Consider the following 21,848-nt stretch of genomic DNA (forward strand, 5'->3'; position numbering starts at 1 on the left):
CTTCAAAGCAGAAATCATCATTTCACGTGCAATTTCAAGAATTCTTACGGAACAGGACTTTCATTTTGACGTCAAACAATTGTTCGGAGCATGCGAAACATGTGAAACTACCTGCAGTACCACAGGCTCAGCAAAAGGTAGAAACAAAACCAGGAAAACCAAACTACATGGATTACTCTAGAGCAGTGGTTCTCAACCTTCTGGCCCTTTAAATACAGTTCCTCATGCTGTGACCCAACCATAAAATTATTTTCGTGGCTACTTTATAACTGTCATGTTGCTACTGTTATGAATCGTCATGTAAATATCTGATATGCAGGATGGTCTTAGGCGACCCCTGTGAAAGGGTCGTTTGACCGCCAAAGGGGCCGCGACCAACAGGTTGAGAACCGCTGCTCTAGAGCGAGAGGAGGGCCTAGGAAGTCGAGGAGGACGTTCTGAATGACCGGCATTTAAAGGGCCACTGCTGCTGAGGCCCCGCAGCCTGACCGCCCTCCGCAGGGGGGGGCAGGACCAGCAATGACAAGGCCCGTCCTGCGGGGCCCGCTGGGTGACACAGAGCCTGCAGCCCCGCCAGCAGCCCCGCCCTGCTCCCTGCAGTCACAGTGAGGGAGGGCAGCCCGTCACGGACACACCAGCCTGGCCACCGCCCGGATGCTGCCCTCAGGCCCGGAGAACGTGGGATAACGAACGGTCTCGTACGGAGTGCGAACAATTACTATGTGGGCCTCACAGCACAGCTCCTCCCCCAGGAGCTGGTGCAAGCACAGCACGGCCAGCAGGCTCCTTCGCTGACTGTACCTCACAGGGGCAGTTTGAGAAAGAAAAAACACACACCCCACACCCGACTCCCTTTCTGGGTCATTATTCCCTTTTTCACTCATTATCTTAGGAGTACGGGGTCCTGGCGACGTGACGTGTGGTAAGGTCTTACGTTTGCTAGAATCTCTGGTGGTAGGGTTGGGGGTAACCAACTCTAAGTTGCCCAAGATTCACTCAGTTTATTTTAACCGTTTCCATTACCCTCTACTAGCAGCTTCAGTTCTTACAATCGCTGTAGCCTCAGCACTGTCCACTACATTACCGTGTGGAAATCCAGGTTTCCCTCCCGCCTCCAGAGAAACACACGAAACAACGATACGTTGCTGTGTTTTGCAGTATACCTTTTAAACATGTTCTGACGACCTTTCAAAATTATTAAGTTTATTTAAAACTGTCTATAATCTAAAATAAAATGTTAAGGTGTGTTGTCCTCCCATTTAGAGATGGATCCCTGGCTTCCACATGGGCCAGCAGCTGCCCCTCCGCCTGCACCTGCACCGTCTAAGCTAGAAGAGGCCCACAAACACGGCCTGTCCGTTCTGACCCGCGGAATGGGGGGACTTTAAAGGAACTGGGCAACCTGTGGGAAAAGTTTAAAAATAAAATGACCTTTCCTTCAACTTTATAGATGTTAGTAACTTGCCTTATTGTCTCTTATGCAAAAAATGTTTTGCCAGGTCTGGGTCCATTGAGAACAAATGTTCAGAGTTTAAAGTAAAAGAAATATTTTTTTAAAAAAGACCCCGAATAGCTGCAGCAATCCTGAGAAAGAATAAAGTAGGTGGGATCTCAATACCAGATATCATGCTGTATTACAAAGCCACTGTTCTCAAAACTGCCTGGTACTGGCCCAAGAACAGACATAGATCAATGGAATAGAATAGAGACCCCAGAAATCGACCCAAAGCACTATGCCCAATTAATATTCGATAAAGGAGGCAAGAGCATACAATGGAGTCAAGACAGTCTCTTCAGTAAATGGTGTTGGGAAAATTGGACAGATACATGCAAAAAGATGAAACTAGACCACCAACTTACACCATACACAAAAATAAACTCAAAATGGATAAAGGACTTAAACATAAAAATACTAGAGGAATCCACAAGCAGCAAAATCTCAGACATATGCTGAAGCAATTTCTTCACCGATACCGCTCCTAGGGCAATGGAAACTAAGGAGAAAATAAACAAATGGGACTTCTTCAAAATAAAAAGCTTCTGCACAGCAAAAGAAACCATCAACAAAACAACAAGAAAGCCCACTGCAGCCCTAACCGGTTTGGCTCAGTGGATAGAGCGTCGGCCTGCGGACTCAGGGGTCCCAGGTTCGATTCTGGTCAAGGGCATGTACCTTGGCTGCTGGCACATCCCCAGTAGGGAGTGTGCATGAGGCAGCTGATCGATGTTTCTCGCTCTCTATCCATCTCCCTTCCTCTCTGTAAAGAATCAATAAAATATATTTAAAAAAAAAAATAAAAAAAAATAAAATAAAGTATATTTAATAAAAAAAAAAAAAAGAAAGCCACTGCATGGGAGAACATATTTGCCAATGTTATCACCGATAAGGGTTTAATCTCCAACATTTACAGGGAACTCATACACCTTAACAAAAGGAAGATAAACAATCAAAAAATGGGCAACAAACCTAAATAGATACTTTTCGAAAGAAGACAGAAGGAAGGCCAAGAGACATATGAAAACATGCTCAAAGTCACTAATCACCTGAGAGATGCAAAAACAAAAGGACAATAGGGTACCATCTCACACCTGTCAGAATGGCTATCATCAACAAATCAACAAACGACAAGTGCTGGCGAGGATGCGGAGAAAAAGGAACACTCCTGCACTGCTGGTGGGAACGCAGACTGGTGCAGCCACTGTGGAGAACAATATGGAGTTTCCTCAAAAAAATAAAAATGGAACTTCCATTCAACGCAGTGACCCCACTTCTAGGAATACATCCCAAGAAACCAGAAACACCAATCACAAAGGATATATGCACCCCTATGTTCATAGCAGCACAATTCACCATAGCTAAGATTTGGAAACAGCCTAAGTGCCCATCAGCAGATGAGTGGATTAAAAAACTGTGGTACATCTACACGATGGAATACCATGCTGCTGTAAAAAGGAAGGAACTTCTACCATTTGCAACAGCATGTATGGAACTGGAGAGCATTATGCTAGGTGAAATAAGCCAGTCATAGAAAGATAAATATCACATGATCTCACTCATTTATGGAATATAATGAACAACATAAACTGATGAACAAAAACAGATCCAGAGACAGAGAAGCATCGATCAGATGCTCAAACCTCAGAGGGAAGGTAGGGGAGGGTGGGGTTCAGGGGAAGAGATCAACCAAAGACCTTGTATGCATGCATATAAGCCTAACCCATGGACACAGACAACAGGGGGGGTGAGGGCATGAGTGGGGGGTGGGGGGCAATGGGGGGGAGGATAAGGACACATATGTAATACCTTAATCAATAAGGAAATTATATATATATATATATTATTATTTTTTAAATAAACGTGAAAAACTCTTTAAAAGCCAGAAATGTCTGTGGGACTTTTATCCTGGAAGTGAAACAGGCAGGAAGCATCTCGCAGGTCAGGTGATGGCATCTACTGGCTACAGAATGCCCATGCCTGCTGGGAAAGGAACAACTGGACAGGCGGCTCAGCGGACGGAGAGGCCGCCAGGAGCCCAGCAGGACCACAGAGCGACGCAGTGAGCCTCTGAGTCAGAGACTCCACGGGGACCACATGGCGTCTGCAGACCTGCACTGCTTTCCTGTGAACAGCTGAGCACAGGGCTGGGGCTGGCCTGGAGCTCTGCTTCTATTCTTCGGTACCAGCACCGACCGGTCAGTGAAGAGCTTTTATGTGAATGTTTGGCCACAAGCTCGTGGTGTGGACATGCTTTGTGCTAGAGCACCAGCTAACATTTGCACTGCGGGTGCAGAGCACGCTGGGTAAACAGCAGGCGCTTGGCACGCGGCAGAGCAGCGGCCCTGACTTGTACTGGTCCTTAAATTCTTCTGCGCTAGGTTTCGGGTGCAGTAAAGTGGTGCAAAGACTCTCTTCCTACTAAAACGTCACTTTTTCCCCTCCTTAAAGACCATTTCTCTCCCACTGAGCGGTCCCGTCACCACCAATTAGCTTTGCTATTCACGGGCACCCGCTAAGCGTCAGATATCACAGACACCAGCAAATACAGCAGAAACGAAGCTTTCCCACCGATTTCCGTCCCGCTGCCTCCGTCCTGGACACTCCACAGGATGATGCTGCTCTCCGAGGCCACGGCGACCATTTTGTCCTTGTCTCCATGGGGCCCTCCGACCACCTTCGCGTTCAGAGCTACTCGTTCGACTGTCCAGTCCAAGTACGGGCTTGTGAACACCTGCTGCCACCCCGAGGACTCTTTGATTCTGTCAAGTGAGAACGGGCACAGGTGACTCGCAGCAACTCAGCAGACAGCGCAGCGCACGCGCCACAAAGTCTGCTGTTCACAGCTCACCCCCTGCCTTTATGTTAAACCAAAACGCTGTTGGTGTTTACCGTCTAAAATCCAGGAAAGCAGTCCTGAAATGTCTTCTACTTACACACATACAAAATCGAGACCACTTACAAAGAGATTAGAGTTCTATATTTCTGCCAAGAATAATTTAGGAAAGACCTCAAAAAAAAAAAGGGGGGGGGGCATTAGCAACTTAAGCTAAACCTTCCATTTTTCTCCACAAAAAAATTGCTACTATCATTATTTCTGGGTAGGTATGGCCAACAAAAATCGGAATTTTAGGATCATTATTACCCTTCAGTTATTATTAGTAACTGCGACCACACACTCTCAATCTATTGCTTCTCGTACCTGAGAGGACAGTCTCCCCAGGCACCTGAGAGAAGGAGCGATGGATATAACATCCCTCCAACACCTCGGCACCAGCAAACGCAGGAAACCCGAGGCTTGGAAACCCTTCTGAGGACTGGACTTGAAAGGTTTCATTCTAAGTGGAAAAGAGGCCTATTAATTAATTCCCCGTACATACAGGCGTCCCAGGATTCAGATCTGTAGTTGACCACATAAATTTAATGCCTTCTTTAATATTTAATTTCTGATATCACACCTGTAAATTTTTAATAATTTCCCCACATCATAAGTCTTTCAGACACGTACTCCGTGTGGTTGTACGGCAAGCCTTCCCACATCTGGACCCTGCGCAGTTGTGCAATCGTGGCAATGGGCGACCTGACTTTAACTACAGAATGCCTACCTATCTTCAAAGTTACACTAAATAGATGAAACTAAACTATAAAGCTTCTCTGCCTCAGCTAAAAGGATAAACAAAACAAAGAAAAAAATAATGTTCCTTTATGTACAACCTAACACATTCGTCCAAAGGTCAAACTCAGGTACTTAGATATGACAGTCTGAAAGACCCAAATGAAATCACTCGTTCCATTTTTGTTTTAAAATGTATGCTAGCCTGGCCAGTGTGGTACAGTGGTTGAGCCATGACCCATGAACCAGGAGGTCACCTGTTTGATTCCTGGTCAGGACACATGCCCGGGTTGGGGGCTCGATCCCCAGTAAGGGGTGTGCAGGAGGCAGCTGATCAATGATGCACTCTCATCATTGATGTTCTGTCTCTTTACCCCTCTCCCTTCTTCTTTCTAAAATCAATAAAAACATTTTTTTAAAAAAAAAAGGATCCTTCTTATTAATTTCAGGAATTAAGATTGCCTTAATTAACTTCAAAGCAAGAGTGAAATATATCAAATTTTCCCAAGCATTGAATGATCTGTAATTACCCTATTCAGCCACCAGATGGGATTCATGTTTCAAGATAAACAAATGGAAGCAATTATCTAACAAACTCTGAAAACTGACACACATTGAGAAATCAAATGTTGATGTTCTTAGGGACTAACTGTTCAGTGAGGAGAGGCAGAAGTGATGCAACGAGGTGAGTGATGGGATGTTGTGATCATTAGGAACAGAAATAATAACACTACAGGGTGTCCCCAAAAATGTATACACACTTTGAATACCATTATTAATTCCAATAGGTTAAATCTGAAAAGAAAGAAACATCAATTGAGCTGTCGGCTGTTAAAGTGTGTATACATTTTTGGGGGACACCCTGTATATGCAATCTAGTCTTCGGGGTTCATATCTCCAAGTTCTTTTTTCTCTATAGAAATTTGGGTATTACAAAATAAGGAGAAGGCAAAAAAAAAAAAAAAAAAAAGAGTAGCAGTATCAAGATACCGTATTTGAAAACAATTATAACAACCACAGAATTTAATCCAATGTGTAAATTTACTTTAGTTTGTAAGTTAAAAAGTTAAGTACAAAGAAGACATATTTGCTCTATCACTTTCCGCAGAGGTAATGCAGAATTTAAAATATAAAATACTACAGAGTGAGTGCTGCTATCCTGGCGCCCTCCTGCCTCCTGCTCCGGTGAGCCGATGAGCCGATACCTGGCAGCCAGGATTCTATGCAAGGAGTGTGGCTACCTTCCACGGAAGGTCTCACAGAAACACATGAGGGAACCAGGCCCACGAGTTTTGGAGCTTATTATAACACACTGACCTACACTGTATGGGAAGAGATAACATGTAAGATCATAAGAGTCTAAAATTAGATTGTGTGTGTGTGTGTGTGTGTGTGTGTGTGTGTGTGTGTAGCAAAATAAAAGCGTTCATGTTTAAGTGAAAAGGATGATTTCTGTAACAATCAAAACATAAGTACCTATCCACTGGGAAGAAAATAGATTCCTAAATCTCTCACCACATACAAGAAGTAAATCCCACAAAGACGAAAGCTCTCAAGTGCGATGTGAAGCTCCAAGGTGGCATTAGACAACTCCTCTGCATTAGTGCAAGGAACTGCTCCAAACCCAGCGAGAAAGAAGCAGCAGTGAAGCCTAGCAACGTAGGAAACCAGCAAGCCGGGGAGACTACCCAGGGTGCACTTGTGCTTCCATTTCTTTTAAGGTTTGAATGTATCTACTAATAAAAGCCTAGGTCAGTGGTCGGCAAACTCATTAGTCAACAGAGCCAAGTATCAACAGTACAACGATTGAAATTTCTTTTGAGAGCCAAATTTTTTAAAATTAAACTATATACTGCAGCGGTCCTGAGAAAGAACAAAGTAGGTGGGATCTCAATACCAGATATCATGCTGTGTTACAAAGCCACTGTTCTCAAAACTGCCTGGTACTGGCACAAGAACAGACATATAGATCAATGGAATAGGATAGAGAACCCAGAAATCGGCCCGAACCAATATGCTCAATTAGTATTTGACAAAGGAGGCAAGAACATACAATGGAGTCAAGATAGTCTCTTCAATAAATGGTGTTGGGAAAATTGGACAGATACATGCAAGAAAATGAAACTAGACCACCAACTTACACCATACACAAAAATAAACTCAAAATGGATAAAAGACTTAAATGTACGACGAGAAACCATAAAAATTCTAGAAGAATCCAAAGGCAACAAAATCTCAGACTTATGCCGAAGCAATTTCTTCACTGATACAGTTCCTAGGGCACTTGAAACTAAAGTGAAAATGAACAAATGAAACTACATCAAAATAAAAAGCTTCTGCACAGCAAAAGAAACCATCAACAAAACAACAAGAAAGCCCACTGCATGGGAAAAAATATTTGCCAATGTCATATCTGACAAGGGCCTAATCTCCAAAATTTATAGGGAACTCATACAACTTAACAAAAGGAAGATAAACAATCCAATCAAAAAATGGGCAAAGGATCTAAATAGACACCTTTCAAAAGAGGACATTCAGAAAGCCAAGAGACATATGAAAACATGCTCAAAGTCACTAATCATCCGAGAGATGCAAAACAAAAGAACAATGATGGTACCATCTCACACCTGTCAGACTGGCTATCATCAACAAATCAACAAACAACAAGTGCTGGAGAGGATGTGGAGAAAAAGGAACACTTGTGCACTGCTGGTGGGAATGCAGACTGGTGCAGCCACTATGGAAGACAATATGAAGTTTCCTCAAAAACTAAAAATGGAACTCCCATTTGACCCTGTGATCCCACTTCTAGGAATATATCCCAAAAAACCAGAAACACCAATCAGAAAGGATATATGCACCCATACGTTCATAGCAGCACTATTCACCATAGCTAAGATCTGGAAACAGCCTAAGTGCCCATCAGCAGATGAGTGGATTAGAAAACTGTGGTACATCTACACAATGGAATACTATGCTGCTGTAAAAAAGAAGGAACTCTTGCCTTTTGCAACAGCATGGATGGAACTGGACAGCATTATGCTAAGTGAACTAAGCCAGTCAGAGAAAGATAAATACCACATGATCTCACTCATTTGTGGAATATAGAGAACAACATAGACTGATGAAAAGGGACAGATCCAAAGACTGAGAAACAGCGATCAGGCTATCAATCCCCAGAAGGAAAGTAGGGGAGGGAGGGGTTAAGGGGAAGAGATCAACCGAAGGACTTGTATGCACGTATATAAGCCAAACCAATAGACATGGACAACAGGGGGATGGGAGCATGAGTGTGTGTGTGTGGGGGGGGGGGGAGAGGAATGGGGGTTAATGGGGGGGATGAAGACACATTTGTAATACCTTAACTAATAAAAAAAAATAGTAAAAAAATAAGAATAAAATAAAATAAACTATATGGGTAGGTACATTGTTATTAACTTAATTTGGGTACTCCTAAGGCTTAGGAAGAGCCACACTCAAGGGGCCAAAGACCCGCATGTGGCTCACGAGTTGCAGTTTGCCGACCACGGGCCTAGGTGGTCCTCACGCCCTTGCACGCAACGTCACCACAAGATGGTCTCGTGCAGAAGGAGACAGGTCCCAGTGGAGGCGGGTTTTGGCATGGGAGGGCAGTTGTGGGTGATCGGGCCGGCAAGGGAGCAGTTAGGCGTCAATCAGGCTGGCAGGCAGAAGCAGTTAGGGGCAATCAGGCTGGCAGGGGAGTGGTTAGGGGGCGATCAGGCTGGCAGGCAGAAGCGGTTAGGGGCAATCAGGCAGGCAGGCAGGCTCCCAGATTGGAGAGGATGCAGGCTGGCCTGAGGGACACCTCACCCGTGCACAAATTTCATGCACTGGACCTCTAGTTGGTATATAAAGCAGTGGAAAAACAACTTGCAGGAAAAATCACCCTCTTAAAATAATTTGAGTTTCTTCTTTTGGAAAACTTATTGCCACTGTGCTGAGTAAGTTAAGAATTCCACGGGGCCCTCGGTTCTTTCCCTCTGTCACTCTCTGCCTGGGCTCTGACATCACTGACACCCGTGAAGGCACAGAAAGGTTACGGTCAAAATTAAAGAGCAGGAAATGCCATTGCACCCTCCTCCCACCTGTCACTCAGGGACTGACTGCACAACCGCACGTGTCCGTCTGGTAGGCAGGCGTCTGTAGCGCTGTTGTGCAATGCAGATGGCACTCGGCACGCCCACTTCACAGCTCTCCTGGAATCCCTCATCAACACAGAGACGCACGTGCTACTCCACAAATGAAATGGTCTGCACAAGTCAGATCTGTGTGCCAACACGTTCAAATAACACTCCCCCAAATTCAATTTTTTCTTTTTAATCATTCTTGCTTCCCATGAGAGTCATCCCCAAAGGAAATCATCTACAAAATCACTTCCATATTATTCAATTTCAATGAAAAATATACACAATGCTCTCAAAATGGAGTTTCCACTGAACCTCTATTGCAATGAAATAAAAGGCGAGGTTATGGATATAAAAGGCTTTTTTTTTTAACCACATATGGCAAACCTACCATAAACTCAGATTTTAAAAAAATACATCAAGGATTCTTTAAAATATATCTGTAATCTGTAGAAGACATTCTAAATATTTTTTAATCTATTGTGGCTATTTCCTCTTAAACATAATAGTGACAAAATACATTTTCTTTGATTTTTCAGCAATTAGATTAAATAGTATCATAGTCTAAGCCAGCGGTTGCCAACCTTTGGACCTCACAGACCACCGGTTGGCGACTGCTGGTCTAAGCTACTATTTTGTACTTTTACTACAAAATGGTTCTACTACTATAGGTGCTGCAGTTTGGCGACCACTGGGATAGAAGCACAAAATGGTTCTATAGTAGTTCTATAGTAGTAGAACCATTTTGTGCTTCTAACCCGGTGGTCGGCAAACTGCAGCCCCTTGAGTGTGGCTCTTCCACAAAATACCACATGCGGGCACGCACGTACAGTGCGATTGAAACTTCATGGCCACACTCAAGAGGCCAAAGAGCCGCATGTGGCTCGGGAGCCGCAGTTTGCCGACCACTGTTCTATACCATTCTCTGTCATCATCATTTCTCATAGCAATTGTGATTTTGAACTAAGAACCCATCCTTTCTCCAATTAAAAATAAAATCCACTGGTCTACATTCTTCCTCACTCCTTTTACTTTCTGAGAATTAGTAAAAGCCAAACACCCTCTGAAAGTCTCACGCACCACACACATTAAAAGACATCACTTCTGCCCACGACTGTCCTGTGTCACCACCTCACTCCCAACGGCGTGTTTGTCATGACCCGTGTGGAGCCTTACCCCTCGTTACTCGAAGCACAAGAGACGGAAACATGCAGACAGAAAAGCACGGTCATAATCCCTCTGGGTCGGGTCCCACAATAGTTAAGTGGCTCAGAAGCTAGGTATCTAATAAGCAAGGAGTACAGTGGGGCCTTGACTTACGAGTTTAATTCGTTCCGTGACGGAGCTCATAACTCAAATTACTCGTATGTCAAATCACTGTGACGTTCGCTGCGCCAACTAGCGGTGGGGTATCTGAAGCTGGCCCGTAACCCGAATTTTTTTGAGCTTGCAACTCAAAGCAAAAAATCGGCCGAGAGATGGCTCGTATCTCAAAAAACACTCGTTACTCGGGACACTCGTAAGTCAAGGCCCCACTGTAACTTCATACTGTCTGGGAATGATCTAAAACATATAAGGCCACCAGCAGTACTGACCAACTTAGCTATGAAAATAAAAGCAAACTAAATCTAACAGAGATACAGAAGTGAGAACAGGGAAAATCTGACGGCTGGAAGAAACAGCTCTTCAATCTACGCATATAAAATCACAATCACTGAAACTACCTCCCAAATTATAAGCAACGTCAGCCATGGGAACCTGCACAGTACCTGTAGCAGACAGCAAAGTGGGCGTAGGCAGCCACGATCCAGTTGTGGTGGCCAGCCACGATCAGCACCTTGCGTGGGTCCACAGGAAATCCTGCCAATTTAAAAAAGGAAATATGTTATCTACAGCACAGGCCGCCCCCCCGCCCCCAGTCCTCTGCCTGTCCTGACAGTTCTGCGGGAGCACAGCCGTGCACACGTGTTTACGCACCGTCTGTGGCTGCTCCACGCCACCACAGCAGAGCTGCGGCTCCAACAGAGCCCGGTAGCCCACGAAGCCCGAGATATTTACTATCTGGCCCTTCACATAAAAGTCTGTCAACCTCTGCACTTCAGACTTAGAGCAAACAGGACTTACATACTTTTATACAAAAATTACATGCTAAATTACAGTTTAAGATATACACGATAAATCTGAATTAAAAAGCAAGGTGAGGCAAAAAGTACATCTCTGTAAATCCTCAGTATCAGCTAGAACTAAGCACATGCATGGTCTCTATTTGCGTCATCACGCTTACCTAGCCTGGCAGGCTCCTCGCCAGAGGCAGAGAGGACGGGTTGGGCACCACCTCCCCGAGCCTCACCTTCCACAGAGTTCAGTCCATTCCTAGAATCGGCCGAGGACCTAGTTGTGTTGTTTATTTTACGACTAGGAATACCTACGAAACGAAGTAAGATAATTTATTTCTAAGTTCACCTGAAACAATTTAAAATGTTGCACTATACCAGACATAAAAACATGCAGTTCATTATAGTCAACATATATCTTCCAATACAGCAATGTACTGCAATCTAATTACCATTAAAAAAAATGAAAAAAAAAATAAAATAAAACTTTCAACAGATGGTATACAGAAATGAGATTAAGCTTTATCATATTACACTCCACTTCCACCAGCTCAAGGGCAGTGAAAGCCATCACTAGTTCAGTCCATGCCAGTGTCTCCACTGCAGTGACTAGGCCTTAGTAACTTCAAGCTGCTCTAGAGCTGAACTGCCCCAGACGTTCGCCGTCTCCTTTCGGCAGGGGAGCGACTGGATGAACCCTGCTCAGAGGCCACGGGAAGGCAGAACTCTTCTGCCTGAAGTGGGTGGAGGTGACGTGCAGCACACCTGCCCGTCTTGCACCGGACACACCTGTGCAGACCTGGGCTCTCACAGGAGACCGACTGCCAGTGATCTGGCATCGGGTGGGCAGGAGGGCCCCGCCCAGGCCGCCGGTGGCTGTTTATGGAAGTGAAGTTGTACAGAGCGGTCATGTCCCCTCCTCTCTGCAGTGTGCACGGCAGAGCCGAGTGGTGGCCACAGAAATCTTCTAGCTCACAAGCCTGCTGGTCGGTACCAACACACTCTGGCATGTACCTGCCTGAACGTGTGCTGACTTAACTTCTATCACAATTAAAGTTCTCACCATTCCTAGTAGGTTCACAGGTCAGAAAGAATCAAAGAATAGGTCTTCTTTCTCCCCATTCATACCCTTCATGAGAACAAGCACTCAGAAGGACTGAGCACAGTGCAAGTACCTGGTGGGGGCAGGTAGCCGTGGAAGAGGACGCTGCCGCAGGACGAGCGCTCCAGCTCTTCGCACAGCAGGAGCCTTCTCACTGAAAACGCCAGACACACCTGTCAGATGCACGCACCCGAGAAGCAGCGCTCCGCTGCCACGCTCTCCGGTGAGAGGACAGGGGAACAGGAGCAGGTGTAAGTTAAACCAGCTGCTAACATCTTCTTGTCATGAAAACCCACACTGACCTAGTCCATCCCAAACTAGGACCTGGCATAGGACACATGGTATTGGGGCAGTTTTGTGCACAAAGGGTCAAACCGTAAGTAGGAACATCAGAACACATACCCAACGGCGTGATTCCGTAAAACTCAGCTTCGTGCCTGAGAACGTTAATACTCACTCCCCTACAAAGAAACAAAGGACATGAGTCCTCCATCAGTGCAACTCGGATTAGCATCTGAAGCAAAAGGAAAAGTCGTAGGTGCTTAGTGTGAACAGACCCACAAGGCTTTAAAACTTCCTTTCTTCCAATACCCTTAACCATTTGAAAAGTCTAAATAAAAAAACTGCACACCAACAAAAACATTCTCTTACTTTAAAACCATTCACATACAGATGAAATGGGCGACTAACTGAGCAATCAGGGCTTTACAGGGTTAGTACAAATAAATCATCAAGTACTGCATCATTCTTGTACGGCATTAATGGACTAACTTTTTATGACCATCATTTCTATGCATATTTAACCTCCCCGATTGTACTGTAAGCTCCCCAGGCAGGATCTATTTTGAATCTATTTTTGTGTACCTTGCACAACGCCTAGCACAGCACTTGTACATAACTATTATGCAATAAATACCCAGTGAATGAATAAAGTCAGATTAATGACCTCATCAGAAACAAAACAAAAAAAACAAGCAAAATAGAAAGTAGGGGAAAGGCCAGCCTGATGAAGATTTCCCAGTACAGTCGTGTGGAAATAAAAAGCCAGGAACCTACAGGAAGGCAGTCGGTAATACAGATATTTAAACCAGTTCTGTCTCTCATGGGTTATCTGGCTGTGGAGTAGTCACAAGGACACTGACTAGCAGTAAGGTTAGGCTTCTTTAATCCATCAAGTGCTATGGGTCAAAATAATTTTACTTTTATAAAGAAATAAGTACTTAGTAATATTCTTCCCACTTCCACCCAACGCCAGGCCAAGCCCCAAACAGACTCAACAATCTCTTGTATTCATTCCATAAATATTTACTGAGCAGCTACTATAGGCACTGTCTTAACACTGGGAACACAGCAGGAGCCAACCAGACAGAGAGCAGTCCTTGCCTTCAAGGAGCTCATATTCTAGTGAACGTAAGCAAAGTTAGATAATATTATAAAGAAGCGGCTCAAGGATACAGCTGGGATTTCAAAAGCTGTGACTATAAAATGTTAATACATTCTTACTGAACGTTCATTAAGAATTTAGGAAATAAAAGAACAGTACAATACAAATGAAATCGTAGCTCCCTGGTAAGAATCCAGACCCTGGCAAGGTTAAAATAGTTTAAATGACCCTTCATTTACCCACAATCTCCCTCTCCCCCACGTACTGAACCTCTGAACTAACTACACATCAATTACAACTAGATCCTGGGATATACAGTGAGCAGTGCTCGCCTTTTTGGAATGTAAGTCTAATGGAAGACAGACTCAGAGTAAGTGTAATGATTGCTATGACTACCTGTATTAGGTGGATACAGCAGAGACCAGGGAAGAAATCAGGATGAAAAGGTTGCAAGTGTTAAAGCAAGAGAAATTAAGCAAGGGTCAGATTAGAGAGAGCCTTAAGAAACAGTATAAAATACCGAAATCCTTAGCCATGAACCCAGTAACATATAACAGACATTTTCAGGAGTGTGGTAACCAGATCAGATTTGTATTTTTAGAAGACAGTGTGGGAAATAAATGGTAGCGATGCAAGAATGAAGTGGGGGGAACTGGCCAGGAGGCTGCTAACGCCGGCTGGAGGCAGGGATGGTGGAGGCCTCCACCTACGAGAGTTTAATTTAGAGAAAACTTTCAAATGAAATAGGACTGTAAGAACAAAACTTTACCTTCATAAAATATACCAAAAAATATTCATCAATAAGATTGTAAAAGGATGCACTTCTTACCTTAAGTCTAATTCTTTTGTCCGAAGAAAATTTAAAATGGGTGCGAATGCTGCCGGGTCTCTATCAATAAATATCTGCAAATGATGGACTGTTTTAATAAACATCTGAAATGATGCTCCAAGTATAACTGCAACTTCTAACTTCGATGACTGTAAGTCTCACTTAGGGAACAAAGACTGAATTACTGAAGTACTGTATTTCCCTAGAATACATCTGAGGTGGCAGTGTCTGTCCTCCTCCAAAAAAGCTATTGCTAAATTGATGCATTTTAATATGTAGGAAAATGGTATCTAATAAGTCAGTTCTCTCATTTACTTTGAGATTTTTGGTAAAATTAACACTGGAGGGAACATTTTTATCTGAAATATTCTAGAATTCAGTGAATACTTTAAAAAATAGTATACATAAATAATACTTGCTTCTATTATTACTTACTGGTGACAGTGATGGTGACTTACATAACTTGCGACTTACATGGGCATCACCGAAATAATGCACTTGAATGAAATACATAATTGATAACTTTTCACAGGAATATGTACCAACACTCTTGAGTCAATTACAAAAGCTCTAACCATAAAACTGAACATCTTTTAAAGCTTATGTAAGTTAATTAGGGGAATGGTAACAAAACTCTTTTTCCCATGGTCAGTTATGCATATCAATGAATGAAGTTCTTCTACCTTCATACATTTTTGCTTTTCTTCTTATTAGGACCAATCAGAAGTTGAAGAAACACGACAGATTTGTGGAGATCTTATTATGGATGTCTTTCTTATAACTTCAAAGAGGCAAGCCTGCTTTTGCTGCAAATATCACCAAAGCAGATGGACACCTGTGCCACGCTGCTGCCTCCAAACAGAAAGCCCTTCTGCTTCCGGGAGGAGACGTGTGCTGTACATGCTGCTGTACCATCTAACCACTTTTTTAATGCATAAACCGACTCCCTTTGTACTGAAACATAATAGTTCTTTACTTCCCTCATTCCACCGTTGCTGTACAAATTCATAAGGTTATTCTCCAAAATAAAAAATAGTAGGCCCTAACCGGTTTGGCTCAGTGGATAGAGCGTCGGCCTGCGGACTGAAGGGTTCCCCCGGGTTCGATTCTGGTCAAGGGCATGTACCTTGGTTGCGGGCACATCCCCAGTAGGGGGTGTGCAGGAGGAAGCTGATCAATGTTTCTAACTCTCTATCCCTCTCCCTTCCTCTCTGTAAAAAAAATCAATAAAAAAATATTTTAAAAAATTTTTAAAAAAAGTAGAACTTTCCTATTTACAATTTATACATTCTAATTCAATATCAAAATATTTTAGTATTTACATTAATCTACTTACTGTTAGTTTTAATTACTGATTAAAAGTACTCTGTTGACAATGCAAACTCATATCCTACAATCTCTCTAATCATTCACATTGAATTGCTATATTTCGTATTTACTATTTAGAGTTCTATACATATAGAAACACTCTAAGCATGACAAAAAAAATAATAAACTTTAAGTAGATATATCTCACTTTCATTTAGTGGTTATTAAAATGTTAGCTTTCTAAGAGCCACTATATAATAAGGATCAAACATAAGCATTAATCTAATTTGGAAACACTGCACATTATACTTACAGCACCAGTTTCATCTCGAAGTGTTGAAATTCTCCCACTCAGCAAGCTAGAAGTCACAACAATAAGCTAGTTAGTTTTTAAAATCTGAGTATGAATAAATGTCCTAATTCTTTATCAAATGTTAATGATCAATATAAATGAGCCATCATATCTCCAAAGCAAAATAAAAAACAAAAATTATTTTGTCTTTTTTTTCTGCAGTTAAGAAGGAAAACTTTATTCAAACAAAAAATGGAAAAAAATTGTATTTTAAAAGTTAAGAATTTTTGTTTGAGAAAAAAATATTAAAGAAAATTCTTACTATTTTGATAAATACTAAGTATATTAAGAACAGTAATGAAGAAAATTATGAAATACCTGGAAAAAAAGGAATCTGGAATCCACATAAGAGTCTGTTTTGAGGTACTAAATCTGCAATTGAAAGTTATCTGGCATTATAAATGAGCACACAATTTGAAATTCAGTATTAGTTAATTTGCTCTAATAAGCTGGCCAATGGTTTACACGTTCTTGCAAAGCTATAGCCAAAACAATTACATTCATCACTCTTAATATTTTAAAATTTCTGTCAATTCAGAGTTAAGATCAAAGAGCTCTTCACAAAATCTAATAACTCCCTGACATAATGCTTCCCTACACACGACTCCCCAGCATGCCCATCTGCTGAAGAGTCAACAGTCTAACTTCAGCATAGCACTCAAAAGTACGTTCCGCTCTCTCCAACACAAACGCGTTCCCCTCTAATAGAGAGTACTTACTACTCCCAAAGTCATGCCCACCACCATTTCGGTATTGGTTTTTTAAATTTATCCCAGCTCGACAGCCCTTGTCATGTCCAATAACCCAAGTACCATCCATCTTTTTTTTTCTTTTCTCCTAAAAGCATTTTGTTTGGCTTTATTAGCTCCTGATACATCCATCTTTCTTAATACCCTTAAGGGTTTACCTTCTCTTTAATGGATCTTCCAAATAGTCTATCCTAGAATATCATTTTGAGCTCACAGTAACTCCATTGTACATTATTCTTTATTTGCAGTCTTAGGCTATTTGCAATTGTCATATTCATTCATTTAACAAAATCGCTCAGTAAATACATCAGTTTTGAGGTTAACTGACATTTGACCCAGAGTGTTTATTGCCATCGATAGAGGGGACTTTACCCAAGCACAGGTGTAACGCCTGGAAGATCAGGAACGGATGTAAAGTCTCACGGCCAAGAAGGAATCTAGGGCTCATCCAGCCCCGCCCCTATTCCCTGAGTATTTTCACTTTAAAGCTCATCACAATGAAGGACGTAGCACCTTTTCACTCTCTGCCCACGGCATCCCGGGTCCGCATCCCGGGTGCGCACACAGACCCCCACGCGGCCCCCGCTGTCATTCTGCGTCACTTCCCAGCGTCACAGAACTGTGAAAGCCGCTCCTGTGCCCATGCGTCGGATTTAAGAAAGGAACCAAACGGTTTATTCAAGAGAACATGGCAAATTTTCCCACATTTTCTTAGCAGACTCTTAGGAAACAATGAGCAGCGGACTGCAGCTAGTCACAGGAAACTGACTTGGTCAAATAAATAAAAGCAAACCCAGTCAACAGCAAACTGAAGGGTCCACGGGTCCTCAGCACGAACAAGTCACTGTTTTGGAGGCCATCAAATTCATTCCACATGAAGGGCCCCTGACCTTTCACATTCACTGCTGCTTACTCAACAAGATGCCTGCCAACTAGCTCGAATTCTGTGCTACTCACAAAATTCCACGGGTCTGCTTAAAGGCATATTAACAATTTCACTTACAATCAGCAGTCTGGGGTGGGTTCAGTAAGCCGGAATTTCTGGACCAAGGGATGGGACCCTCACCCCCCCCACACACCCAAATGTTTTTTTCCAATCAAAAGTGAGGAGGGAGAAAAACCCACATAGCTCTAAAGCTGGTTCCAAATATGACTTCATGAGAACCGCGACACTTAAATGTACACAACAAGCAAACTTCTCTGCAACATACATGAAAGTGCTTCCCAAGCAGGGGGTGGCGTGCAATCCGGTCCCAACAGAAGTATTACTAGAGACATGAGCATGTCCACATTCATACGTGCCACTTGCCTCCTACTAAATTAACTTGGACACAATCTAAAAATGACTCAATCTGCAACCTTACTATTGGCAATGCCAGTAGCCCTTGCATTTCCCGTTTATTACTTCAAATTCCCTTAGTGATTTTGTGGGGTGGGCACTATTATGGCCACTTTACGTTTTAGGGACCCAAGCACTAAGATAATCTGCCCAGGGGTGCTGAGCCAGTTAAGATAAGAGGCAAGGCCTGGGAACTGGAACCCGTCTGCACTCCAAAGCTCTCTGTCCATCCGGCCCCCCAGTGGCCGTCCCAGGAGGCCTCCAGTCCTACTCATTCCAATGGAATTTATCACAAATTGAGTCATACTGGGTTTCTTTCAATTTACTAGTTTTTTTAAATAATAACCATGCTAAGTGAAATCTCATCTTCTTTCTGAATCACCCCCAAAGTTAATCATTTAAAAATTACGACCGGTTTGGCTCAGTGGATAGAGCATCCGCCTGCGGACTGAAGGGTCCCGGGTTCGATTCCGGTCAAGGGCATGTACCTTGGTTGTGGGCACATCCCCAGTGCAGGGCGTGCAGGAGGCAGCTGATCGATGCTTCTCTCTCATCGATGTGTCTAACTCTCTATCCCTCTCCCTTCCTCTCTGTAAAAAATCAATAAAATATATTTTTTTAAAAAATCAGTCATTTCTATCATTTCATTGAGTATGTTTATTTTGGATCTCACGTCTCTTGGAATTAAAAGATAAACCAGGCCTTCCTGGTGGCGCATGCTCGGAGTTGTGCTCCAGAGCCAATTCTGTCCCAGGCCCCGGCCTCCGCTTAGGGACAAGCACAGCGGGGTTTTGTTTTACTGCGCATCCGCGCATGACTTCAGCGAGTGCGCTGATCCGTGTTTGCACAACAGACAAGCGCCTTCCAGACCCCTCCTCGCTCTGAAGGGCTGCAAGAGCCTGATTCCAAGTCACTCCGGACAGCCCGAGCCCCGGGTGCTGGGGTGCTGTTCCCGCAGCGGCCTTGCAGGGTCCCGTTCTCACCGGCTGAGTTTCCCACCTGCACAGGTTACGGCTTTCAGCAGAGCGTCCATTTCTCACACGAGGGGGCAAATCTTTTCCTGGGGACTGGGATCTACACAGCGACAACACTGTTATAATTTCTTCACTACTGAACAGTGTGTTTGGAGGTTGGGGGGGGGGGGGGGAGCAGGGAACGAATGAAGAACTATTTCTTGTGCTAAATTCTCTAGTGCACCGAGAAAAAACAATCAAGTGTTTAGCACTAAAACACTACATTTTGATCACTATGGTTTGCAGTTTCCATTTTGCATTTTAAAACACAGTATTTAAAGCCTTAGATATTGGAGCACAGCAAAACACACCACCTTCCCTCCCAAACCTCCACCCCGGCGCCCTCAGCAGGGCTGACTCCCAAGCCAGGGTCAGTTCACTCCAAAAACTGGATGTTTTCCCCAACAAGAGGCAGAGGGGAGAGGCCGCCAGAGAGAGGGCAGAGCTGTGCCTGTTTTCCACGAGGGCGCCCCGCACCCCGCCCCACACCCCGCCCCACACAGGGCGCCAACAGGCACCGGCTCCCCAGGCCAGCTCTGCCGAGGGAGGTTTCTGGACACACTGCCCACCAGGCACCCCACCCCCCAGCCAAGCCCCAAGAGAAAGGGTAAGGAGAGCCTCCCGCAGACCCGCCCGGCCTGCCCCACGCCCGCCCCCAACAGCGGGGCCAGGGGCTCACTGCTCCCCGGCCCGCCCCCCCCCCCCCCGCCAGCGGACACGGGGACCTGGGGGGGCGTGGGGGGGAGGCTGAGCACCTGCAGCAGCCAAGCCACAGGCCAGGCTCCAGAGCAGGGGGAGGCCGGTCCTTGGAAAGGGGCAGCAGGGGGCCAGGGGGGCAAGGGCAGGGGTGGGCAGGGTGAGAGGGGGCAGAGGGGGGCTGGGGGATAGAGGGGGCAGAAGGGGGCAGGAGGGGCAAAGGTAGAGGGAGGGCAGGGGGGGAGAGAGGGGAGGGGTAGAGGGGAGCAGGGGGGCCAGGGCAGAGGGGCAGGAGGGACCGGGAGGGGGGCATTCCGGGAGCAGCAGCCCGGCGGCCCGGCCCTGGGTCGGGAGCCCGTCCAGTCCCCGGGGTCACCAGGTCCAGACCCGCCGCCGCTCCCGCCAGGGGGCCCCGCGGGCCCGCGCCCCACACTCGCCCGCGACCAGGGCTCCCGCCCCCGAGGAAGCCTCCCCGCCGGGCCCGCTCCCCCGCCGGGCGCCCCCGCCCACCTGGTGCCCCCGACGTTGAGCTGCACGATCTCGCCGCCGCCGGCCGCCGCGGGGACGCCGCCGCAGGGCCCGCCCGCCATGTCGGGCCGCTCCCTCCCCGCGCGGGGCCGCGGCGGCGGCTGCAGGGCCCCGGCCTCGCCCACCTTCCCTGGGCGCCGGCGGCCCGGGCTCCACGCCTCGCGGCCACTAGGCCGCCGGGCCGGCGGGGCCTCGTCGGGGCGCTGGGCTGCCGCCGCCACCGACGCCGCCGCCGCGGGAGGAGGGGTCGCCGCTGGGGACAAAATTCCTCCGCGCGCAGCGCCGCCGCCGCCGCCACGAGGGTTGGAAGGAAAAGCCGGGGCGGAGCTTCGCGGGCCGCGGGGCAGCGCGAGCTGAATCCTCCTCCCGGGCGGCCTCCAGGCTGCTCCTCCCCCCCCCCAACCCCCCACCCCCCAGGGCCACTCGGCCCCTTCCCGGCGGCAGGGACGCTGGGCAGCGCTGGGAGCCGGGAGCCGGGGCCGCGCACCTGCACTGGGCGGTGCAAGGAGGACACGTCCTAGCGACCGAGTCGGTGCCTGGATGCAGTCAGCGCCCCTGCGCCGGGCATGGGGGGTTTTCCACCTGCACAGCGCTCACCTGGGCTCAGTCACTTGCCCCCTTCGGTCCGGTTCCCGAACGGGGGGCGCGGTCCCAGCGCCCGGGAGGGAGCAGGTCTAGGGCGCGGGCTCGGCTTTGGGGGAAGAGGGGCTGTACGTGCCGTGGGAGCGAGGCAGGGCCAGGGCCGCCGCCTGGTGCACGATCCCGGGCGGGTTTAAGGGCAGCGCTTAAGGGCCCACACGTGTGAGTCCTCACGGGCGTGTCCAGGTTCAAACTGGCGGGGAGGAGGGGGGCTAGTTAGGAAGAGGATGGGACCAGGTGCCGCTCACAGCCGCCTCCCCACCCTCCGGGGCAGGGTTTTTATGTTAAGCAGGGAATTAAAGACAGAAGCCAACCCCAAGCCCGAGGCATTGCGGACAGAGAGCACAGTCCGTTTAACCTGGTTTTTAAAAACGCAGCGAGGCTGCGGGGAGGCCCAGAACGCCCTCTCTCCGGGAAGACGCCCTGGGAGCCCTGGGAAGGAATGTGCCCTTGGCTCTGGTTGTGTGGGATGTTGAGACGGACCAGCGCTGCCGGCTGACAGTGTGGCTCAAATCTTCCTTCTCTCTCGGGATTTTCCCACC

The 21,848-nt window shown here is 46.2% G+C and overlaps 1 protein-coding gene across 3 annotated transcripts in view; it reads right to left on the minus strand.

Moving 5' to 3' along the window:
* The window catches only part of KCTD3 (potassium channel tetramerization domain containing 3), a 34,860-nt gene extending 13,883 nt beyond the window's left edge, over window positions 1–20,977 (minus strand). For 2 of the 3 annotated variants that reach the window (XM_059677491.1, XM_059677492.1), the window contains exons 1-9: window positions 20,650–20,977; window positions 16,661–16,714; window positions 16,304–16,349; window positions 14,683–14,756; window positions 12,872–12,930; window positions 12,543–12,623; window positions 11,538–11,678; window positions 11,023–11,113; window positions 4,067–4,257 (exon numbers count right to left, since the gene is read on the minus strand). In XM_059677491.1, coding sequence (XP_059533474.1) covers window positions 4,067–4,257; window positions 11,023–11,113; window positions 11,538–11,678; window positions 12,543–12,623; window positions 12,872–12,930; window positions 14,683–14,756; window positions 16,304–16,349; window positions 16,661–16,714; window positions 20,650–20,729 — 817 coding nt within the window. In that variant the 5' untranslated portion in view covers window positions 20,730–20,977. The remainder of the gene's footprint in view (window positions 1–4,066; window positions 4,258–11,022; window positions 11,114–11,537; window positions 11,679–12,542; window positions 12,624–12,871; window positions 12,931–14,682; window positions 14,757–16,303; window positions 16,350–16,660; window positions 16,715–20,649) is intronic. The other variant, XM_059677493.1, reaches the window with a different exon arrangement.
* Between the last annotated feature and the right edge of the window lie 871 nt (window positions 20,978–21,848).

This window comes from Myotis daubentonii, chromosome 20 (assembly GCF_963259705.1).
Source record: "Myotis daubentonii chromosome 20, mMyoDau2.1, whole genome shotgun sequence".
Taxonomy (NCBI): Eukaryota; Metazoa; Chordata; class Mammalia; order Chiroptera; family Vespertilionidae; genus Myotis; species Myotis daubentonii.